The 21294-nt window shown below is 42.4% G+C and overlaps 1 protein-coding gene across 2 annotated transcripts in view; it reads right to left on the reverse strand.

The window, feature by feature from the left end:
• The window catches only part of SIPA1 (signal-induced proliferation-associated 1), a 148967-nt gene that overhangs the window by 92180 nt on the left and 35493 nt on the right, over nucleotides 1–21294 (reverse strand). For both annotated transcript variants that reach the window (XM_082270220.1, XM_082270219.1), the window contains exons 4-5: nucleotides 13926–14100; nucleotides 6089–6192 (exon numbers count right to left, since the gene is read on the reverse strand). In XM_082270220.1, the coding sequence (XP_082126346.1) occupies nucleotides 6089–6192; nucleotides 13926–14100 (279 nt within the window). The remainder of the gene's footprint in view (nucleotides 1–6088; nucleotides 6193–13925; nucleotides 14101–21294) is intronic.

A 21294-nucleotide genomic window follows, 5' to 3' on the forward strand; every position in this document is an offset into this window, starting at 1 on the left:
TGATTTATAAATTAAGGGCGACAGGCATCGACCACAAGGTTTGCTCTTGGATACGGAACTGGTTAAAGGGGCGTGTCCAAAGTGTGGTAATAAACAACGCATACTCGGACTGGTCTGGGGTGATAAGTGGGGTCCCCCAAGGCTCAGTTCTGGGACCAATTTTGTTCAACTTATTCATAAATAGCATTGAGGACGGGATCAGTAGCTCGATCTCAGTTTTTGCAGATGACACAAAAGTGAGCAGGGTAATAACTTCACATTGTGAGGCAGAAATCTTACAGAATGACGTAAACAAAATAACAGAGTGGGTCACTACATGTCAAATGAGGTTTAATGTGGATAAGTGCAAGGTATTGCACTTAGGGACCAATAACATACAGTAAAAGCAATATACAAGCTAGGGGGAACCTCTGGGGGTATCAAAAATGGAGAAAGATCTGGGGGTCTTGGTGGAAGATAGATTTGGCAATAGCATGCAATGTCAAGCTGCAGCTGCCAAAGCTGGCAGAATTTTGGCATGCATAAGGAAGGGGATGTATTCCTACCACTTTATAAAACTCTGGTCCGACCACATCTGGAGTATTCTGTCCCGTTCTGGTCGCCAGTCCTCAGAAGGGATGTATTGGAGCTTGAGGGAGTACAGAGAAGGGCAACAAAACTTATTAGGGGATTAGAGGACCATAATTACGAAGAGCATTTAGAAGCACTTGATTTATTCTCCCTGGAGAAGAGACGCATGAGAGGGGACATGATAGCGATTTACAAATACCTCAACGGTGATCAAAGCATAGAGAAAAAACTATTCAGTCGCAAGGAATGCATGAGGACACAAGGTCATACAATGCGTTTAGAGGAGAAGAGATTTAACATCAGGCTACGAAGGGGGTTCTTTACTGTAAGAGCTACAAGACTGTGGAATTCCCTGCCACAAATGGTAGTAACTGCGGGGAGTATGGCTACTTTTAAAAGACTCTTGGACGTATATCTCAAAGATCGATTCAGGGGTATGAGAAATGCATACGTCCATACACACCTACACTGGATGAACTGGATGGGCTATTGTCTTTATTCAACCTCACCTACTATGTAAACCTCTTGAGGGTATTATCAATATTTATGGCATTTATTTCCTCAAGGGATATCCTTCTGGTAACTAAGTAGGGATGCTGCTGCTAGGTAACATTCTAGCCTGCAGGACCCTCTAGATCATGGAGTATCTAGTCAATTTTTAGTAGATTCAAATTCAGTCTACTTAAGTCCTGGATCGCTGTTCATTGCAAGCGAAGGTCATGTCCATCCTTCTGGGTCCTGGTATGCTTTTTGGTCATGGCACCCTCCCCAGAACCCTTTTGGAGGTACTATCTATCCTTAGGGCATTCATTTCCTCAGCGATATCTTGCTTATAGCTATGTAGGAGCGCTGCTGCTAGGTAACGCTTTAGCCTGCAGGACCCGCAAGAGCTTTCATCTTGTCATTTTTAGTAGAATCAAATTCAGTCTACTTAGTCCTGGATCGCCATTCAGTGCTAGTTAAGGTCATGCCCGTCCTTCTCCTGAGGGATCCTGAGTATTTTATGCAGGAGGAAGGTGGAGGACAGGCTCTGTCTATTAGCAAGTGATGTGTGCTTGCTTGGTCTTCCTATCCTCCACCATGTCTGGGCTGGCAAGGGGCAAGCGGTGAAGTAGATGACTTAAATTTATTTTTCCTTGACAATGAGATCGCCATTCTTCAGTTCTGAGTGGTGGTTCTTCCCAGTTCCATTAGCCCACTTGTATTGTCCCTCTGCCTCTCGTCAGTGCTGTGGGCGCTAGGAGACTAGGCCCAATACTTAGAGTCTTCATGTGATCTTGTGGTGACTTCTTGTTAGGTTACAGTTGGCATGGGCTCTATTGACCGACCCAAAAAGATCTTTCAGGCATTCCAGTAATTTGGATGGGCCAGAACCTCCATAGATCGTCTCTGGGTCTAACTCACCTTTCTGAATATCTGGATATTCCTGCGCACTGCTCAGGGCAGGGGCTGTTTTCTTACTGATAGCTCTGTCTTTTCCTGGTTCTGCTCTTTTCTGTAACAGGCCTTAGTCCTAGGATAATGTCAAGTGGGGCAGTTCCTGCACACCCAGGCAATGTATACGCCTGTTTCTTCGGTAGACAGGGTGTCTCAGTCATGGAACAAATAACTTGCCTATTGCTGGGGTTTAGGTTTTTGTCTCTGGAGCATAGTTTCACCTCCTTTTCTTTTGAATGGAGTTGGGAAGGAGAGTATGGTTGACGGTTTTGTGGTTTTTGATCTCCGTCTTGCCGCTCCAAACTAGTGTCTACACACGGCAGTCCTTGGGACTTGGGTGCTCAGTGTGTGGGTCTTTATGCCAAGGAATAGAGGTGGCAAGACTCAACCTCAGTTTGAGTCTGTTGAAACCAGAGGCAGTCTGATTTGTTCTGATAGCAATTCGGTCTCTTTTAGGAGGTCAGGGGGTGTTTTTCAGACAACTACCATGGTAATTTGCTTAGTCCACCAAGAGGGAGTCAGGAGTCTACAACTCTAGAGGGTATTGTGCAGATTTTTTTCCTTTGTCCTGAATGCAGGTTTTATCTTGGAGGGTATTAAATCTTCCAGGGTCAGAGTTTTACCAGTCTGATTGACCAAAAAATTGATAGATCCCTGTGAATTGACTCTCAACCTGCAACAAGTGTGGTTCTTCTTAAAACTTTAGGTTACACTGCCCGTAGGTCTGGTAGGGTCAGCAGAGCTATTCCAGTGTCCTTTTTACTTTTCCTTGTCCTGGGACTCTCAGACATAGGTCAGGGTGCCTTGGCTAAAATGCTGGTGCAGTTTTCCCTCCAGCTCTGCTGATTTTCAGGAGGATTCCAAGGATTCGTTGGCCATTGTGCTGCCATGATTTTATACTCCAGGAGACTAGTATTTCCATCCAGATTTTGGAAGACAGGAATAGATGGTCTGTAGGTTGAAATGTGATATCGGTGATCATTTTATATTGCCAGAGGGAGGAAAGGGCTCCATTTTGCAGAATCAAGAAATTCGGGCTATTCCACTTATTACCACAGGTGGCAGTCTTCTTGCACAATTCTTCATGGAAGAATTGGGATTCCTTGTCTCCTTTAGGTTTAGATTTTGTTGTATGCCACCAAATTGGTTAGATAATGATGTGGCATTCAACTCATTGTAAACCCTACATCCTGTGGCAATGGATACTTGCTTCTCTAGAGAGTATCAGGTTTATGCGTTTTAAAAAAAAAAAAAAAAAGTTGTCTTCTTTAGGTCTTTTCGGCCAGATGGCTTTTTCCCAAGTTCCAACATTCCATGGACTACGTTCCAAGGGAACTGAGAAACCACTCTTCCTGCTTTTCCGGAAGATGAAAGAGAGAGAATATGAAAAGGAATTCAATCTTGTTCTTCCCTTTCGGCCTACTTGGGATCAGTTTGGTCTTTTCAAGGGGAATAACCACTTGGTGTCCCAAGTGGGTTTAGGGGAGTTTCACGGCGTTGGCAGGGGTTAGTTCTTCCTGACCAGTTAGGATGGTTCAGTCTGACTAGATCCCTGCAGCTTCCTCTGTCTTCAGAAATTACGGCACATTGCACAAAACTAGGGCAGTTCCTTAAGCATATAGGCCAGGGGGTTGGCAGAAGTAGAGAGTAAGCATTTGGCTATGCTGGCAAACACTTTCATTCACCACTAAAGAATGGTCCTGACCTTGCTGACTTCTGAGGAACTTCTTCATATGATTTTCTGCGGCTGTCTCGTGTAAAAAGGTTTAGACAGCAGGTTGAGTTATTTTTTAAAGAAAACTGAGAAGTGTGACTTGGATGGACCCAAAAGGTGGGGATCCAATATCAATTCACCAGAAGGAGGTGATCAAATATAGGTACCGATGATACACTTAAATAATGACCGAGGTGCTAAGAAATTGTGAAAAGTTAAACAATATTTATTAGGCACTTATTCCTGGTGAAGGAACACGTCACAGATGTGGAAACAAGACATAATTAAAATCAATTAAAACCACATAAGGACAATGGATATGCAGCAACTGAAATCAAGAACATGTATAAAGTGATACGGTGCACAGCATGTAGTGAAGTTACCATGTAAAGTGGACAATGAGGGAATGCTCCGATCATGTAGGGGTCATTTGCACAGCGAGAGATAATCCTGAAAAATAGGAGTTTTTTTCCACTTTATACATGTTCTTGGTTTCAGTTGCTGCATATCCATTGTTCTTATGTGGTTTTAATTGATTTTAATTATGTCTTGTTTCCACATCTGTGACGTGTTCCTTCACCAGGCATAAGTGCCTAATAAATATTGTTTAACTTTTCACAATTTCTTAGCACCTCGGTCATTATTTAAGTGTATCATCGGTACCTATATTTGATCACCTCCTTCTGGTGAATTGGTATTGGATCCCCACCTTTTGGGTCCATCCAAGTCACACTTCTCAGTTTTATTCAGATTTTGTTCATTGGGATCAATAGGTACCTACTCAGATACCCTCGAGAGTGATATAGATGCCAGTTAAGGAACCATTCCTTTACATTTTTTTCTGAGTTATTTTTTAGTCTTTATTCCCTCCCTTCTTGAAATGGTATTGCTTGTTACGTCCCATAGTAGGCTGACATGAGGAGGTCCAGGAATAAGGAAAATTGTTTTCATACTTACCGTAATTTTCCTTTCCTGGATCCTCCTCATGTCAGCCGAGGATTTCCCACCCAGGTCCCCGTCGCGAGGCTTGTAAGGGAACAATTTCCTAGGGGAGACAGCCGCACTTTAAAGGACAGTTAGAGGTTGTCCTAGAGGGGTCAGAGGGGTGGAGCTGACCCATAGTAGGCTGACATGAGGAGGATCCAGGAAAGGAAAATTACGGTAAGCATGAAAACAATTTTCCTTAATTCGATTTTTACTCTAGGAGTATATATATATATGTATATATTACATTTGGCAATTCTAGAGAAATGCTTAAATAAGGCATTACAATTTAACTAAACCCATTCGATTTTAGTCGACTAAAATATATTTTTTTATAGACCCTGTTTTATAATATTTATTTTTCCTAGCATTTATATGTCTGTATATCTTATGAGCTAAAATTAATTTGGCATCTTTACTTATGGATCCGCTATATTGAAGAATTAAAATACTTTCTTTTATGCTTTATATCTAATACTTTCCTATGCAACCATAATGATTTCTTTAAAGTATTACAGGTATTAGGTTCAATTATTCTATGAGTTGTTTAAACTTTTCTGTAACGCAAAGTTTTTGTGGTCCCCTTTTTTTTTTATCCTTCATGGCATCATGCATTTGGCTGCAAGAGGGCCATACAGCACACACTGGGGCATAATTCTCTGCCTGGGAGTGACAGATGCAGCATACAGCCCACTGATAGCAGCCTGTCAAAATCAATGACAGGTTGAAAAACACAGCTGCTGTAGGAAGATATACAAACATGCAAGTGCTACTTGCATACAGTTATGTGCATATATCTGTATACAGCAGCTGCATTATTCAGTCTGTCATTGATCTTGACAGGCTGCTGACAGCAGGCTGTACACTGCACCTGAATGTACTTAGTATAGCCCTCCTTAACCCCCCCCCCCTTGTGCATGAAGCCTAATGAATTGTAACTTGAATATTGCTATATGCAAATGCATCATCAGCTAAACCCTGCACAAAAAAAGGTCCACATTTTAAATACAGAACATTGTTATATGCTATATCTAAATAAAAGAGTTTGAAATCTCATTATTCTTTACTAACCCAATAGTCTGCAGATTAAGAACATAGACCCTAGTACCATTTTGTATGTATAAGAACTTTCTAAGGTCATGTTTTCATGTTTCGCACCTCAACAAAACTTCAAAAAAGGAGTTGAAATACACCCGCTTTAGGGTATATACAAAAAGGGAAAATAAAATACTTCCAACAACATATAAAGACAGAAACATGGATGAGACTAAATATAAATGATTGATTATTGTTCACATAATGTGATTAGATTATCAGTTATAAAATGAAAAGTAAGCTATCGCCTGAGAAATTTGTTGATGATTTACATTTTTCTTTGGTTACCTGTTGACTGTTGCTTGCAGTAAATGGAAGCATTGTTGATACATGAAACATGATCTCATAATCTTGATAACGAGTATAGAGAGAGTGAGTACCCGTACTGTCAGCTGTGAACAAGTACAATGAAAGTGCTAGTAGTTATAAAATAATTGTATTTTTAACATTGATATTAGGAATTCTGTGTATATATTGTATATATATATGGTGTGTATCCCTATAATATTGGTTAAATGCTATCCAAATTTTACATTCAAACTAATTGGGGAAGTCCCGAAATAAACAATCAAAGTTTAACATAAACTGGCAGCATGCTTAAAAATGTCTGTCTATTAATTCATACAGAATAAAAGTGTTCAAAAGGAGACTCACAAATGTACATTTTCGATTTCTAGGCTGTTTGGATATATAATCAATTAGTTGATGTTTTCAAGCAAAATTCACACAAGAGTACACATTTTTCTAATTAAATCATTTTTGAGAAATGGGTAAATCTTTGGTGAAAATTGTGTGATTATTGCATGAAAACATTGACAGGTAAGCCCCTTTTGGAGTTTTGCCAAGTTAAAGCGATCCGGTTGCTACAATAAAATTTGCCGGGGATTCAATATCTGTAAAAGAAGGGAGGGAGAAGTTACCTCTTCTGATGCCTATGTAGGTGAATACTGTTTCCAATCCTAAAAAATCACCCCCCTAAATTCTGCATGGGAATGAGAGGAAAAGGGAAGGCTGGAATAAGCCCCCTTTTCCTCATAGGAGAGTGGCTGGAAGATAAGCTAGGTTACTGAGGTATTTTTCCCTCCTTTTTTCCACAGGTAAAAAAGGGAGGGAGATTTAGGATACCCTGAGGGAACAGCTGGAGTGGGCGTAGCTTTGCAGGGGTCAGAGCACCTATAGGAATAGCTTTAGTGTAGAAGCTTCTAGAGCCCTCTGAGGCCCTTATATAAAGAGGGGCTCGCCTCAGAGGGGCTTATTTGCCTCAGAAGTCTCAGCGGTGTGAGTTCCAGGAGGCTAGCCCTAAAAAAATTTAAAAAAAGAGAGCCTTCTGAGGCGAGAGGATGAGCTTGTTAAGACAGCTTATAGAGAGAGCAGGGGAGGAAGGTGGGGACGAATGGATAAGAAGGTGCTTAAGCCTACCGAGACCTGCGAGTCAAGAAGCCGGCGGGGGAGCTGCCACAACGGTGTGAGCGAATACAGTACCGAGCTTGAATGTCCCGCCACCGGAGGAGGAAATGGAAGAGGCGGAAGATGCGGATCCGGGTCAAAGAAGAGGAAGCAGCGTCACTTCGGTGGGACGGAGAAAGAGTAAGAGGCTTCCGTCAAGGCGTCATTCCCCGTCACCGACGAGACGTCCTCCCGCGAGAAGGTCCGAGACCGGGGTACCACGCAGGCGCGTAGCCCAGGAAGGAGCGGCAACGAGCGGCGCCAGGAGCAGCAGACAGGAGGATGCATCAGGCCACGGAAGACAAGCTCCGGTGTCTGAAGAGGCGTCGCTGCAGCGGCAGGGAACACCGGGAGGAAGAGGAAGAAGGGCGGTGGAGCCAGTGTCAGAAGGACAAGCTATCCCAGTAGTCGGGGAGGAGCTGGAGGAGAGGCAGCAAGCACAGCAAGGCAATGGGAATGGTGAGTGGACAACAATGCCAATTCTCTCAAACATAACTGAAATGTTATTTAAATTATCTAGTGATGTGAGCGAGTTACAGAGTAGGAGTAAAGTGGTTCAGGTTAGTCAGATAGAAGGGACAGGTCTGTCAGCAGCGAAGGTTTTGGCGCCATCTTGTGGCGGCTTAGCAAATGACAGGAGTCTGCAAGATAGTGAAGGGGAATTAGCTGCATATATAGTAGGCAGTTAGCTAAGTCCCAAAATATCCCAGAAACCTGTCTTAAAGAAGCTCTGACTTGTGAGGTCTCACCGCTGGGCTTCCATTTATCGCCGGGGGTGAAAGAAAAAATTTGGAGAGGTGAGTTTGTAGATATGCTATCTCTTCTTCCATCAGATAGAAAGTTTGTTAGTAAAACGGAAAAAAAGGATGATAAGTTAGAGGAGGACAGGAAGAGACCAATTAACAAATCTTTTAACAACTGGCTGCAGTCTTTTTTCATTTTTTCTGCAGTGCTTTGTGAAAGGTCTCCTGAAAAAAGTGTTGGGCTCTCCCAACACTTGGACATAATTTTAGAGGCATATAAGAGCTTCAGCAGTTTAGGATGGTTTAATTATGATGAGGCTTTCAGGCAAAAGTTGGCAGTTCATAGGAATTTAAAATGGGGAGTCAAAGATGTAGGATTATGGCTTAATCTTTTTCTCCCTCAAAAACCAAGCTATGTTAAGCAGACAAGATCCTCATCTCAACAGTCAGCTAATGCCTTTAAAAACAGGATCTGCTGAACTGCTTTGCAATGTTATTGTTTTTTTTAGGGGTTCCCTACCCCTTGTATGTTCCTTATCTTTGTTTATATTTTCAATAAAAATTACAATTATAAAAAAAAAAGGGGATCTGCTTTAACTACAATGATGGACAGTGTAAATGGCCTAATACATGCCGATATAGGCATGAATGTGCATTTTGCGGGGGAGGTCACCCAGTGGTAAAATGCTTTACAAAAATTTCAAATAACAACCAGCAGAACATTAAGAAAGGCAGTATCCCCAGTGAAGCTGCAAAGAATGTTGCCCTGCCTGCTGGTTTTTCCAGACAGGGAGAAAGCTCAGCTTCTGTTTGAAGGCTTTGATGAGGGTTTTTTATTACCACCCTTTTTAGGTTTAGGTTGTACAATTTTTAACAATTTAAAGTCAGTAGATAGGTTCATTGATATAGTTCAGTTAAAATTAGATAGAGAAATTTCAGAAGGTAGGATGGAGGGCCCTTTTGATTCTCCTCCTTTCAATAATTTTAGAGATTCCCCTTTGGGTATTGTCCCTAAAAATGAAAAAGGTTCATTTAGAATAATACATCACCTGTCCTTCCCCAAAGGAGAATCCTTAAATGACCAAATAGGTGTCAATTTGATATCGGTTTCATATTCGTCATTTGAGGATGCTCTTAAAAAATTGAGGGTCTTAGGCGAGGGAGCTTTAATAGCTAAAGCAGATATAAAATCCGCTTTCCGCTTACTCCCAATTAACCCAGCATGCTTTAATTCCTTAGGTATTTGTTTTAAATAAAAATTTTACTTTGATAAGTGTCTCCCGATGGGGTGTTCAGTGTCGAGCAAATATTTTGAGAATTTTGCTTTCTTTTTAGAATGGCTAGTAATAAAGGAGTCTGGTTCAAGTTTTATGATCCACTATTTAGATGACTTCTTGTTCATGGGAAGGGCGGGAACTAGAGATTGTTTTAATTTGCTAGACACATTTTTCAGCGTATGTAGTAGGTTCGGAATCCCACTGGCGGAGGAGAAAACATCCCACAACATGTCTGGATTTTCTAGGAATCACTATTGACACTACTTCGTTGGAGTTCAGATTGCCGGATGAGAAAATAATAGAGTTAAGAGGTATGTTAATTAAGTTGGTAAGAAGAAAGAAAGTGTGTTTAAAAGAGATGCAATATCTTTTGGGCTTACTGGCTTTCGCCTCTAGAGTTATGCCGGTAGGAAAGGCATTCTCCAGGAGAATGTATTTAGCTATCTCAGGGTTAAAGTAACCTTTTTCTCATATTAGGATTACCAATGAAATTAAGGAAGACATGCTGGTTTGGCTTCAGTTTTTAGAACATTTCAATGGGAGGAGTTTATGGCAGAAGGAATTCATTTTGGATGAGGATTTTTTGTTATCCACTGATTCAGCTGGTTCGGTTGGTTTCACAGCGATTTGGCGCAACCATTGGTGTGCGGATCGCTGGAACCCAAACTGGAAAGCAAAGGGTTTCTTAAAAAATAATAGTGCCGTTGGAACTTTTTTCCATCATAGTTGCTCTGGAAGTGTGGGGAAAAGAGTTTAGCAACAGAAGAATTTTGATCAGCACGGATAACAAGGGAGTTATGTATGCTATTAATTGCCTAACATCTAAGTCCCCGCCAGTCATTGCTCTGCTAAGGTACATGATCTATTTATGCTTAAAATACAATATCTGGCTTAAGGCTAGGCATGTGGCTGGTAAGAGTAATGACATGGTGGATGCGCTGTCTCGTCTACAGATGGGTCGGTTCTTTCAGTTACTGCCAGAAGCGGATCCAGTGGGTACCAAATTCCCAAGGAAGTTATGGGAGATGATATAAGTTTGGTGACAGAAGGCATTAAAAACTCCATAGCTCCTTCGACAATGGCGGGTTACCAGTCAGCTTGGCTGATGTGGACTTCCTTTCTGAAGGGTATGAAAGAAGATCAGGAAGCTTTTTCTAAAGGCCTAGTTATGCTGTTTTTAAATCTTTTATTTAGAAAAAAATACTCCTGGGCACATGTGAATAAAATTCTGGCGGGAGTATCTTTTTTTTAAAAAAATTAGAAATTTACCATCTTGTGTGTCATTTTTTCCAGTTAAGCAGGCGCTGAAGGGATATAGAAAGAAGAAATTTAGCAGAAATAAACGCAGTCCAACTATACCAAAAATTCTTTTGGACCTATGCTTGGTTACAGGTGAGGTTTGTTTCTCTGATTTGGAAGCTGCTCTTTTCAAAGAAGCTTTTTCTATGGCTTTTTTTGCAGCTTTGCGTGTTTCAGAGTTGTTAGGCATTTTGAAGGAGGAGGTAAGTTTATATGGGGATTTAGTTAGGATTAGAATCAGGCTGTCAAAGACAGATCAAGTTGGTAAAGGTAGTTTCATCTGTCTACATGCTCTCAGTGGCTCCCCTATCTGTCCGGTAAAATTATTACAGGAGTATTTCGTTTTAAGACCAAGTTATCGGTCAGAGGCATTTTTTATTCATGCTTCTGGTTTAGCTTTATCAAAATTCCAATTCAATTGTGTTTTCAGGAAATGTGTGGTCAAACTGAATTTAGTGGGGATGCACCTGACGTTGCACTCTTTTAGGATAGGGGCAGCCACTGAGGCATCAAGCCTTGGGTTAGATGATGCTGTTATTAAGAAGGTTGGTAGGTGGAAGTCGGATTGTTTCCAATTGTAAATCCGACCTGATTTACCTATTTGATTTGTTTCAGGTGGAAAGAGGATTATTTGGATTATCGGACATTCATATGTCTACTGGGATTTCAAGAGAGCAAGACAGAGGGTTTACTCTGAAAATTTGGGTTTGGATCCGGAAAAATTCAAGGTTTACTGGTATGGCAGGAGGGGTATGGTATGGGCGGACCTCTTATTAGAAATCAGCAGGTTGCAGATGTTATTTCCTCTTCCTGATTTACTTAAAGTGCATCTAGGAGGAAATTTTATTGGCCAGGTAAAAACTTAGGAGTTAGTTTTCAAGATTAGGAATGATTTATTTAGTTTTGGTTTATCTTCCCCCAATACTGTCATAATCTCTTCAGAGATCATTCAGAGGCTTAGGTGGTTATCTTCCCCCTCTCTGAAGACTTTGGAAAAGATCAGAAGGAGAATTAACAGATCTTTGGCTAAGATGCTGCCAAGGATAGGGGTAATGTCCTTCAGACATAAGGAGTTGGAAGGGGGTACGGAAGGGCTTTATAGGGATGACGGGGTACATCTTTCAGAAATAGGTTTGGATGTTTTTAATGCAGACCTGTCGGATTGTGTTGAAATGGCCGCGGTGCAGGGTTTTGTTGACATAAGGGGTTAGTTTTCCCCCTTCTGTCTGTTGGAAGTTATGGTTTTACCTGTAATTTTATTTATCCAGCCTGAGCCGTGGTGGCTAGGCTGTTGAGAGTGTTGATGTTTTATTATATATTTATTTAAAGTTATAAAACCAATAATAAACGGCCGCGGCCAATATTTTTCCAAAATACACAGGTGTCTGCTTTTTTTATTGTAGGATAAAGCGGAGTTCCAACCACAGAATCGTTTTTTTTATCAATACCTCCAAAACTGTCATTCCCCCCCCCCCCCTTCATACATCAAATAATCCATTTTTTTACAGTATAATAATTGATATGCAATTATAAAATCTTACTTTATAAAATGTGTCCTGAGCACCACCATCTTTGTCCGGGTTCCCCTGAAGCCGCTGTGTGTTAATGGATGCCCTGCTAGCTGGTACGAGATGGAGAGGGGCCGGTGAATGCTGTGAATGCAGCGCAAAATCTCGCGCATGCCCAGTACTATGCGATCGGCATAGTATAGGGATGCCTATCATCGCGTTATTTCCTGTTTGCAAATAACGCGATGAGAGGAGCGGCCGGCCGCCTACGTCACTGCCCATTGCATCCTGGGAGTGATGAGTAAGAGCTCCCAGGACGCATTGCTGGACAGGAAGTGAAGGCGTGGGCCGCGGCCGCAGAGGGAGGAAGTGGAAGGAAAGGTGAGTATATTTTCTAAAATAATAAGGTAAGTAAAAAAAAAAAAATCGTAACTACCCATTTGTTTTTCAGGTAACAAATAGCAAGCGGATGGCCCCAAAATCGATTAGGTCGATTTTGTGGCCGGAACTCCGCTTTAAGTTTTAGGCATTAAAAAATCCTGCCTACTGTCCCATGAGAGGAAAAGGGAAGGCTGGAATAAGCCCCCTTTTCCTCATAAGAGAGTGGCTGGAAGATAAGGTAGGTTACTGAGGTATTTTTCCCTCCTTTTTTCCTCGGGTAAAAAAGGGAGGGAGATTTAGGATACCCTGAGGGAACAGCTGGAGTGGGCGTGACTTTGCAGGGGTCAGAGCACCTATAGGAATAGGTTTAGTGTAGAAGCTTCTAGAGCCCTCTGAGGCCCTTATATAAAGAGGGGCTCACCTCAGAGGGGCTCATTCGCCTCAGAAGTCTCAGCGGTGTGAGTTCCCCATCCCCCCCTCCCTTGTCCCGGCTGTTATTATGTGGTGGGTCACCTTTGCTATAGCAAAGGGGGATGGTTTTTTATACTTTGAGTGGAAGTTATGGTTTTACCTGTAATTTTATTTATCCAGCCTGAGCCGTGGTGGCTAGGCTGTTGAGAGTGTTGATGTTTTATTATATATTTATTTAAAGTTTTAAAACCAATAATAAACGGCCGTGGCCAATATTTTTCCAAAATACACAGGTGTCTGCTTTTTTATTGTAGGTTAAGTTTTAGGCATAAAAAATCCTGCCTACTGTCTCATAGGCACTTCCAGAAGTGTCGATATCCTGGGTCACCCATAGCTCTTAGTGGTTCCTTATGCTAACCTCAGTGTCAATACAGAGGTGGGTTTTTACTCTCTTCTTTACAGGTGTGCATTTATTATTATTCAGTGTAACGAATAGGTAAAGGCCAAGTCTTGTAGTGCTTCCATTGGGTTAGAGAGCTTCAACTATCAGAAATGCTTCTTAAGGCATGCAGGGATTTCCCAGAAGTGAGTGTATAATACCAGCTGGTCTGGTAAAAGAGGCGATTGCAGTAAGCATCCAAAACCTTAAATTGAAGGACTGGCAAATGTTCTTGTGTGAATATCTGCCTTAGGCTACATTCACACCTGAGCGTAGCGTTTTTCGCGCGTTTTTTACCGCGATTTTACCGCGATTTTTGCGGCGTTTTTTACCGCGATTTTACCGCAATTTTTGTGCAGGCGTTTTTAGATTGAATAGAGATCAATGGAAAACGCCTGTAATCTGCCCAAAAAGAAGCTCATGTACTTTTTTGAGCGTTGGGCGTTTTGTATACAGCGTCAAAACGCTCAGATGTGAACAGGGGCCATTGAAATGAATAGGATTTGTCTTGTTGGGCGTTTTGAGAGCTGATCCTAGAGCAGAAAAACGCCCCAAAAACGCCCCAAAACGCCTAGATGTGAACGGAGCCTAAAGGCCAGCTTTAGGAAAAAAATCACTTACTTTTATTGTCCAGCTGTGCACGATATTTGTCAAACCCCTTCAGTCTGATTTCGTCCCCTAGAAGGCTCAAAAACTCCTTAAAAGCTGGTCCAGCTGTCTCATTGTTATACATTTCTTCTTCGGTAGCTTGTCCACTCTTACAGTACAAAACTCCAATTTTTCGTTGAAAACTAAGCTGAAAGTTAAAAAGTGGAAAACTGAAATGCTGCAGAAAGTTGTTTAAACCTTAAAACCGATTCAAGTTTTTAAATGTTCCTATTTAAATGTTTTCATAACAAGTGGATATACAACTAATATACGTGGGTTATCATCTTATCTGAGTGAAAAGCAGGGTCCCACTCTTTATAGTGGACAATTTGGAAAGGAGCTACATGATTGGATAAGGTTTTGATGTGTATATAGACTACTAGGGGTAGCCATCAGTGCATCTAAGAAGGCAACACCAATAGATATTGTGTGTATTGACATAGGGAGCCTCCTGAGGTTTGATGGCATTAAGAGTCTCTGGTCCTGTAGGAGTAAGGCCCCTTTCACACTTGTGCGACTTCAAAGTCGTGCGATTTTACCACGATTTTGACGCAACTTTTTGCCGCGATTTTGATGCGAGTTTGACTGGGCTTATAATGTCTTTTACTCAAAACGCATCAAAATCATGCCAAAAGTAGTGCAGGGACAACTTTGAAGTCGGTGCGACTTCAAGTCGCACAGATATGAATGGGGCTCATTGGAAATAATGGAGAATGACTTGACCTGCAATTTTGCAGTCCCAAATCGCATGACAAGTCGCACAAGTGTGAAAGGGACCTAAATAAACCACCACCCAGACCAAGGGCAATAACTAATTGACTAAAGTAGCTCCTACCACACTGCTGCACACATGTAGCATTACAGTAATACTTAAACATTACTACACAAATATAATATATGATAAAGTATTAAGGAACATATGTATACTCTGTCTGGTAAGAGGAGTTTCTGTCCCGCCCACTAAAAAACCAACTTGCATATGCCGCGTGACAGGGCTGAAATATGTCCTGGAAAGGGTTTGAGAGGAAAATAACAGCACACCTGGAAGAGATGTCATGGGTAAAATATCTAGAGGTGTCTCAGTTGATGTAAGGCAGTCTCTGCTCACCCCTTTATAATACAGGGTCCCACCCTTCATAATGAGTGTGTAATAGGAAGATGCATTCAGGTGTATGAGGATTTCATGAAACTACTGTCAGCGCATCTGAAGCAGTAACAATAATAGCTGTAATGCGTGGCAGCACTGGGCACAGTTCCCAGTTTATGTTAATGTACAAAGTTTCTACTCCAGTGGGGGCGACAAGGCCACCACCCAGCCAAAGAGCAAAAACTGTTTCACTTGATGGTACCTCCCATGGTGCAGCACATATATGATCATTTCATAACCTTCAAATTTTAGTACACAAATATAATTATTTGTCTATGAACACCTAATTAGGCATACAAGTAGGAGAGATAAAACGTTGGAACCCATCAAGACCCCTGAGAAGGAAATCATCACAGGGGTTCACTTTTTGAAGTTTAAATCTGTATTTTTTGCTAGAAAACTACTTTTAACTCCCAAACACTAAAACATTTTTTTAGCAGAGACCCTAGGGAATAAAATGGCGATCATTGCAATTTTTTTAGACACATTATTTATGCAGCAGTTTTGCAAATGCAGTTTTTTGGGAAAAAATACACTTTAACCACTTCCATACAGGGCAGTTACACCCCCTTCCTGCCCAGACCAATTTTCAGCTTTCAGCGCTCTCACAATTTGAGTGACAATTACTCAGACATGCAACGCTGTACCCAATCAAGTTTTTTATCATTTTGAAAAAAAAAACATTTTGTTTCAGATTCTATTATATAATTTTGCAAATAAGTAATTTTTTTCATAAATTTGGGCTAAAATTTATACTGTTACATATATTTGGTAAAAAATAACCCAAATTAGTGGATATTAGTTAGACTGTGTGAAAGTAGAGTCTACAAGCTATGGTGCCAATCATTGAAAATTGATCACACCTAATCACACCTGATGTACCGATGGCCGATCTCATTTCCTGAGGCGCTGAAATGTCAGGACAGTACTAATACCCCCCATATGACCCATTTTTGGAAAGCAGACATTCCAGGATATTTAGTAAGAGGCATGGCAAGTTTTTTGAACTTGTAATTTTTTTCCCAAAAAACCTTTGGAAAATGAAGAAATAATCTTTTTTTTTTTTTTCTTTAACAAAATTGTTATAATAACAAGTTATTTCTCACACAATATATGCATACTTGCAATTACACCCCAAAATACATTCTGCTACTCCTCCTTATTATGGCAATACCACATGTGTGAGACTTTTACACAGCCTGGCCACATACAGAGGCCCAACATGCAAGGAGCACTGTCAGGTGTTCTACGAGCATAAATTACGCATATTTCCTAACAACCTATCACACTTTTGAAGGCCCTGGAGCACCAGGGCAATGGAATTACCCACAAAATGACCCCATTTTGGAAAGCAAACACCCCAACGTATATTCTACGAGGCATAATGATTCTTTTGAACATGTCATTTTTTTCCAAGTTTTTTTCAAGTTTTTGGAAAATGTGGTAAGAAAATGAAAACCTACTTTTTTTTTTACACAAAGTTGTCAATTTATAGATATTTCTAACACATAGCATGTACATAGCAAAAATAAAACCCAAAATACATTCTGCTACTCCTCCTGAGTATGGTGATACCACATATGTGAGACTTTGTCACAGCATAGCCAGGTGTTCTAGGAGCATAAATTACACATATCATTTCCTAACGACCTATCACACTTTTGAAGGCCCTGGAGCACCAGGACAATCGAATTACCCACAAAATGACCCCATTTTGAAAAGCAAACACCCCAACACATAATCTATGATACATGGGCTGCAGATAGGTATTCAGGTACTCTGAGGAGCTGCAGATAGGTACTCAGGTACTCTGATGGGCTGCAGACAGGTACTTGGGTACATTGATGGGCTTCAGAAAGGTACTCGGGTACTCTGATGGGCTTCAGAAAGGTACTTGGGTACTCTGATGGGCTAGAGACAGGTACTCGGGCAATCTGTTGGGATGCAGATAGGTACTCGGGTACTCTGGGCTGAAGACAGGTACTCGGGTACTCTGGGCTGGAGACAGGTACTTGGGTACTCTGATGGTTTTCAGATAGTTACTTGGGTACTCTGGGCTGCAGATAGGTACTCGGGTACTCTGATGGGCTACAGAGAGGTACTTGGGTACTATGATGGGTTGCAGAGAGGTATTAGGGTACTCTGATAGGCTGGAGACAGGTACTCGGGTACTCTATTGGGCTGCAGATAGGTTCTCAGGTACTCCGAAGGGCTGGATACAGGTACTCGGGTACTCTGATGACAAGTACTCGGGTACTCTGACGGGCTGGTAACAGGTACTCGGGTACTCTGAAAAAAGGTACTCGGGTACTCTGATGGGCTGGTGACAGGTACTTGAGTATGCTGATGACATGTACTCGGGTAGTCTGATGGGCTGCAGATAAGTACTCAGATACCCTGATGGGCTGGACTCGAGACAGGTACTCAGGTACTCTAATGGGCTGCAGATAGGCGCTTTGGTACTCTGAAGGGCTGGAGACAGGTACTCTGGTACTCTGATAACAGGTACTCGGGTACTCTGATGGGCTGATGACAGGTACTCGGGTACTCTGATAATAGGTACTCGGGTATTTTGATAACAGGTACTCGAGTACTCTGATGGGCTGGTGACAGGTATTTGGGAAGGCTGATGACATGTACTCGTGTACTCTGATCGCAGGTACTCTGATGACAGGTACTCGGGTACTCCTGTGACAGGTACTCGGGTACTCTGATGACAGTTACTGAGAGTATCCGAGTACCTTTCATCGGAGTAACCGAGTACCTGTCATCTGAGTACCTATTATTAGAATACCCAAGTACCTGTCACCTAGGGTGACCACTTTTCCAAACTGCCATTCAGGGACACCCCCCCCTCCCCCCGACAACACCCCCGCCAAAAAAAAAAAAGATGACTATTAGGTACACCAAATATAGTGAAAGGACAGACTGTACCCTAATATGGCCAGCGTGTGCCCTTTTTACACCCAAAATTGTCAAAAACAAGTATAAATTATTATCAGCCGAGTGTTTCCATAATGATTATTGACCTGTCAATTGCAGCTGCACTCTGAACATCTTGCTCTCAGAGCTCCAGCCTCTGCTCTCATTCCTGATATTACAAGAAAAGTGGATCTTATGAATAACATACACAACCAAATACGGCAAGAATTAGGACATTTCTGGCCTGTGTAAACATCAATTAACTTTAACCTTTCCTTAAAAAGGTGTTCTTTAACTTTGCTCCACTTGTCAATCAAGGCAAGACAGTGACATCACTCCTCACTGCAGGACACAGGCCTGAAAACTTTTTTCCATCCGAAACATAAGTCCTGTGTGCAGTGCTTAGGCATGTGCCCCTTTCACAGACTCCAGTGACATCACTCCCCTATTAACACTGTGCTCTGAATGTATTTATTTTTTTTACATCAAGACCAATACCATTTAACTTACATTTTTTGTCCTCCTCTTCTTAAATGCTGATAACCCGGCCCGCCGGCCGGCCGTTGGAGACAGTTACAGGAGCAGGCAGGCTGAGTTGAGCTGAGGCGGCGCCGCACATGAGATGATCCCGGGCCGGCTCCGGCTGACGTCACCGTCCACCTCTGCTCACTGCTCTCCTATTGGCTCGAATTGCAGGCAGCCCGCCCTCTAATGGCACACACAGCCCAGCCCAGCCATGACGAGCCATCCTCCCTCATCCAGCCGCGGACTGACTCAGACATGATACACAGACAGTCCAGACTGACCGAGTTCGGCTGACATTCCGGGACATTGCATTGTCCCGTAATGAGGGTGACCGGGACCCGGGACAAACACCCCAAAAACGGGACTGTCCTGGGCGATCCGGGACACGTGGTCACCCTACTGTCACCAGCCCATCAGAGGACCGGAGTACCTGTCACCAGCCCATCAGAGTACCTGAGTACCTGTCATCAGAGTACCTGATGGGCTGGTGACAGGTACTCATGTACTGGGATGGGCTAGTGACAGGTATTTTGATGGGCTAGTGACAGGTACTTTGATGGGCTAGTGATAGGTCCTCTTTATTAGGGGGGCAATCGGTGTGTTTGGTGTCCACTGTAATCGGTAACTAGCTGTTACCACAATCTCCTCCTCACACAGGATCAGTGTGTGAGGAGGAGAACACGGTAACAGCTAGTTACCATGGTTTTGTTGACATTCTGTGACCGGCTGTGATTGGACACTGCCAGTCACGTGGTAAAGAGACAATTTTATTGGCCCTTTACCCTGATCAGGGATGGACTGTGTCAGAGTGACACTCTCCATCCCCGATCGCCGCTCTGTGCACCCCTGGGGGTGTGCATGAGCGGCGTGCACAAGGACAGTGCATGTGGCCGGCTGTGATTGGACACAGCCGGTCACATGCTAAAGAGCCAATTTTTTATTGGCTCTTTACACCGATTGGGGATGGGCTGTGTCCTGAGGGACACGCCGCATCCCTGATTGCCGCGCTGTGGGCACCGGGGGAGCGGGAGAGTGGCGAGAACGGGCGGACGTCATATGACGTCCGCCCGGAGGGACAGAGTCTTCCTGCCGGTGTCATTTTATAATGCGTTGGTAGGGAATACAGCTTTCTTTTGGTGGTATTTGATCACCTCTACGGGTTTTGTTTTTTGCGCTATAAACAAAAACAACCGACAATCTAAAGAAAAATATATATGTATTTTTTACTTTCTGCTATAAAACCTATCCAATAAAAAAACTGAATTCATAAATTTAGGCCAATATGTATTCTGCTACATATTTTTGTGAAAAAAAAAAATCCCAATAAGTGCAAAATTTATAGCGTCTACAAACTATGGGATATTTTTATTTCGTTTTTTTTTTTTTTTTACTAGTAATGGCGGTGATCAGCGACTTGTAGTGGGATTGCAACATTGCGGGAGACATTCTGACACTGACACTTTTTGGGACCAGTCACACTAATATAGTGTTCAGTGCTAAAAAACATGCACTGTCACTGTACCAATAACACTGGCTGGGAAGGGGTTAATATCAGGGGCGAACAAAGGGTTAACTGTGTGCCTGACCAGTGTTTTACTACACTGTGGGAGGTGCTTTTACTAGGGGAAGAAATTAAATGTTTTCCATGCTTTGTCAGAACGGTGATCTGCCTTGCTTACATGCACACCCCCTACCTGGAAGAGCTGGATCACATATATATATATGTATATATATATATATATATATATATTGTGACAGGAAGTCAGGAAAATCTGGGAATGTAGTCACTGAGAGGAGACACATTCCCACCTGCTTTGAAAGTTCACTGATACTATAGGGTGTTGGCTGCAGAGAGAGCCAGCAGGAAGTTGAAAACCATTCAGCTGTTCAGAATGAGGAGATCAAGGACTCTATAATTTGTCCAGAGAAAATCTATTGAGTGCTGCCTCCTGTCGCTGTGTGAGCTGGGAAGAGGAGGACAGACATACGTGTACCTCCCGACGCCGTGTGGGCATGGGAGAAGGACTGCTGCCGCCTGTCGCCGTGTGGGCTGGGAGAGGGGGACAGTCGGATGTGTGCCTCCCGACAAGCTGGTGAGCATGGGAGAAGACCCCCTAAAGCGATGTGAAGCTAAGGAGGGTAACCACGAGTGAAGACGTCTCAAAGGTGAGAAGACAAAGTGTTCCATGTGAAGAGTGTGCAGAGAAGTGTTCCATGTGAAGAGTGTGAAGAGTAAAGGGACCTGTTAAATGAACTGTGTTCAATGTGAAGAATCTGAAGAGTAAAGGATCCTGTTATAAATGAACATGTGCTGTGTGAAAGAAAACAAAGGGACATGTTCAATGGACAATGTTTGTGCTGTGTGAAAAGCAAACAAATGGACATTTGAGTGTCTGCTGTAGGATCAGCAGTGTCGGCCCAACAGTAGGTTGGAAAGACTTCTTAGGTAGGTTCCAGCTGTGAGAAGGTAGCCGCCCACAGAGGCAAGGATTTATTTTGTCTTTTATTTTATTTTGGCTGTTTTGATGCTTGCAATTGTGTTAAGTAAATTGCATGAATAAATCAGTCTTGTTTTTCAACCTCTAATCGGCTATCTCTGTGAAAACGCACCCCCAAAGGGGTCACCCATACGCCTACCACCGAGCTAATCCCTTACATATGGTGGAGGTATGCAGTGGGCATAAGCAGAGATCCCTGCAAGGAAGTGCAAATGTTTGATGAACTTTATCTGGTGCATGAGATTGCACA

Source organism: Pelophylax lessonae (assembly GCF_965119305.1).
Source record: "Pelophylax lessonae genome assembly, chromosome: 10".
Classification (NCBI taxonomy): domain Eukaryota; kingdom Metazoa; phylum Chordata; class Amphibia; order Anura; family Ranidae; genus Pelophylax; species Pelophylax lessonae.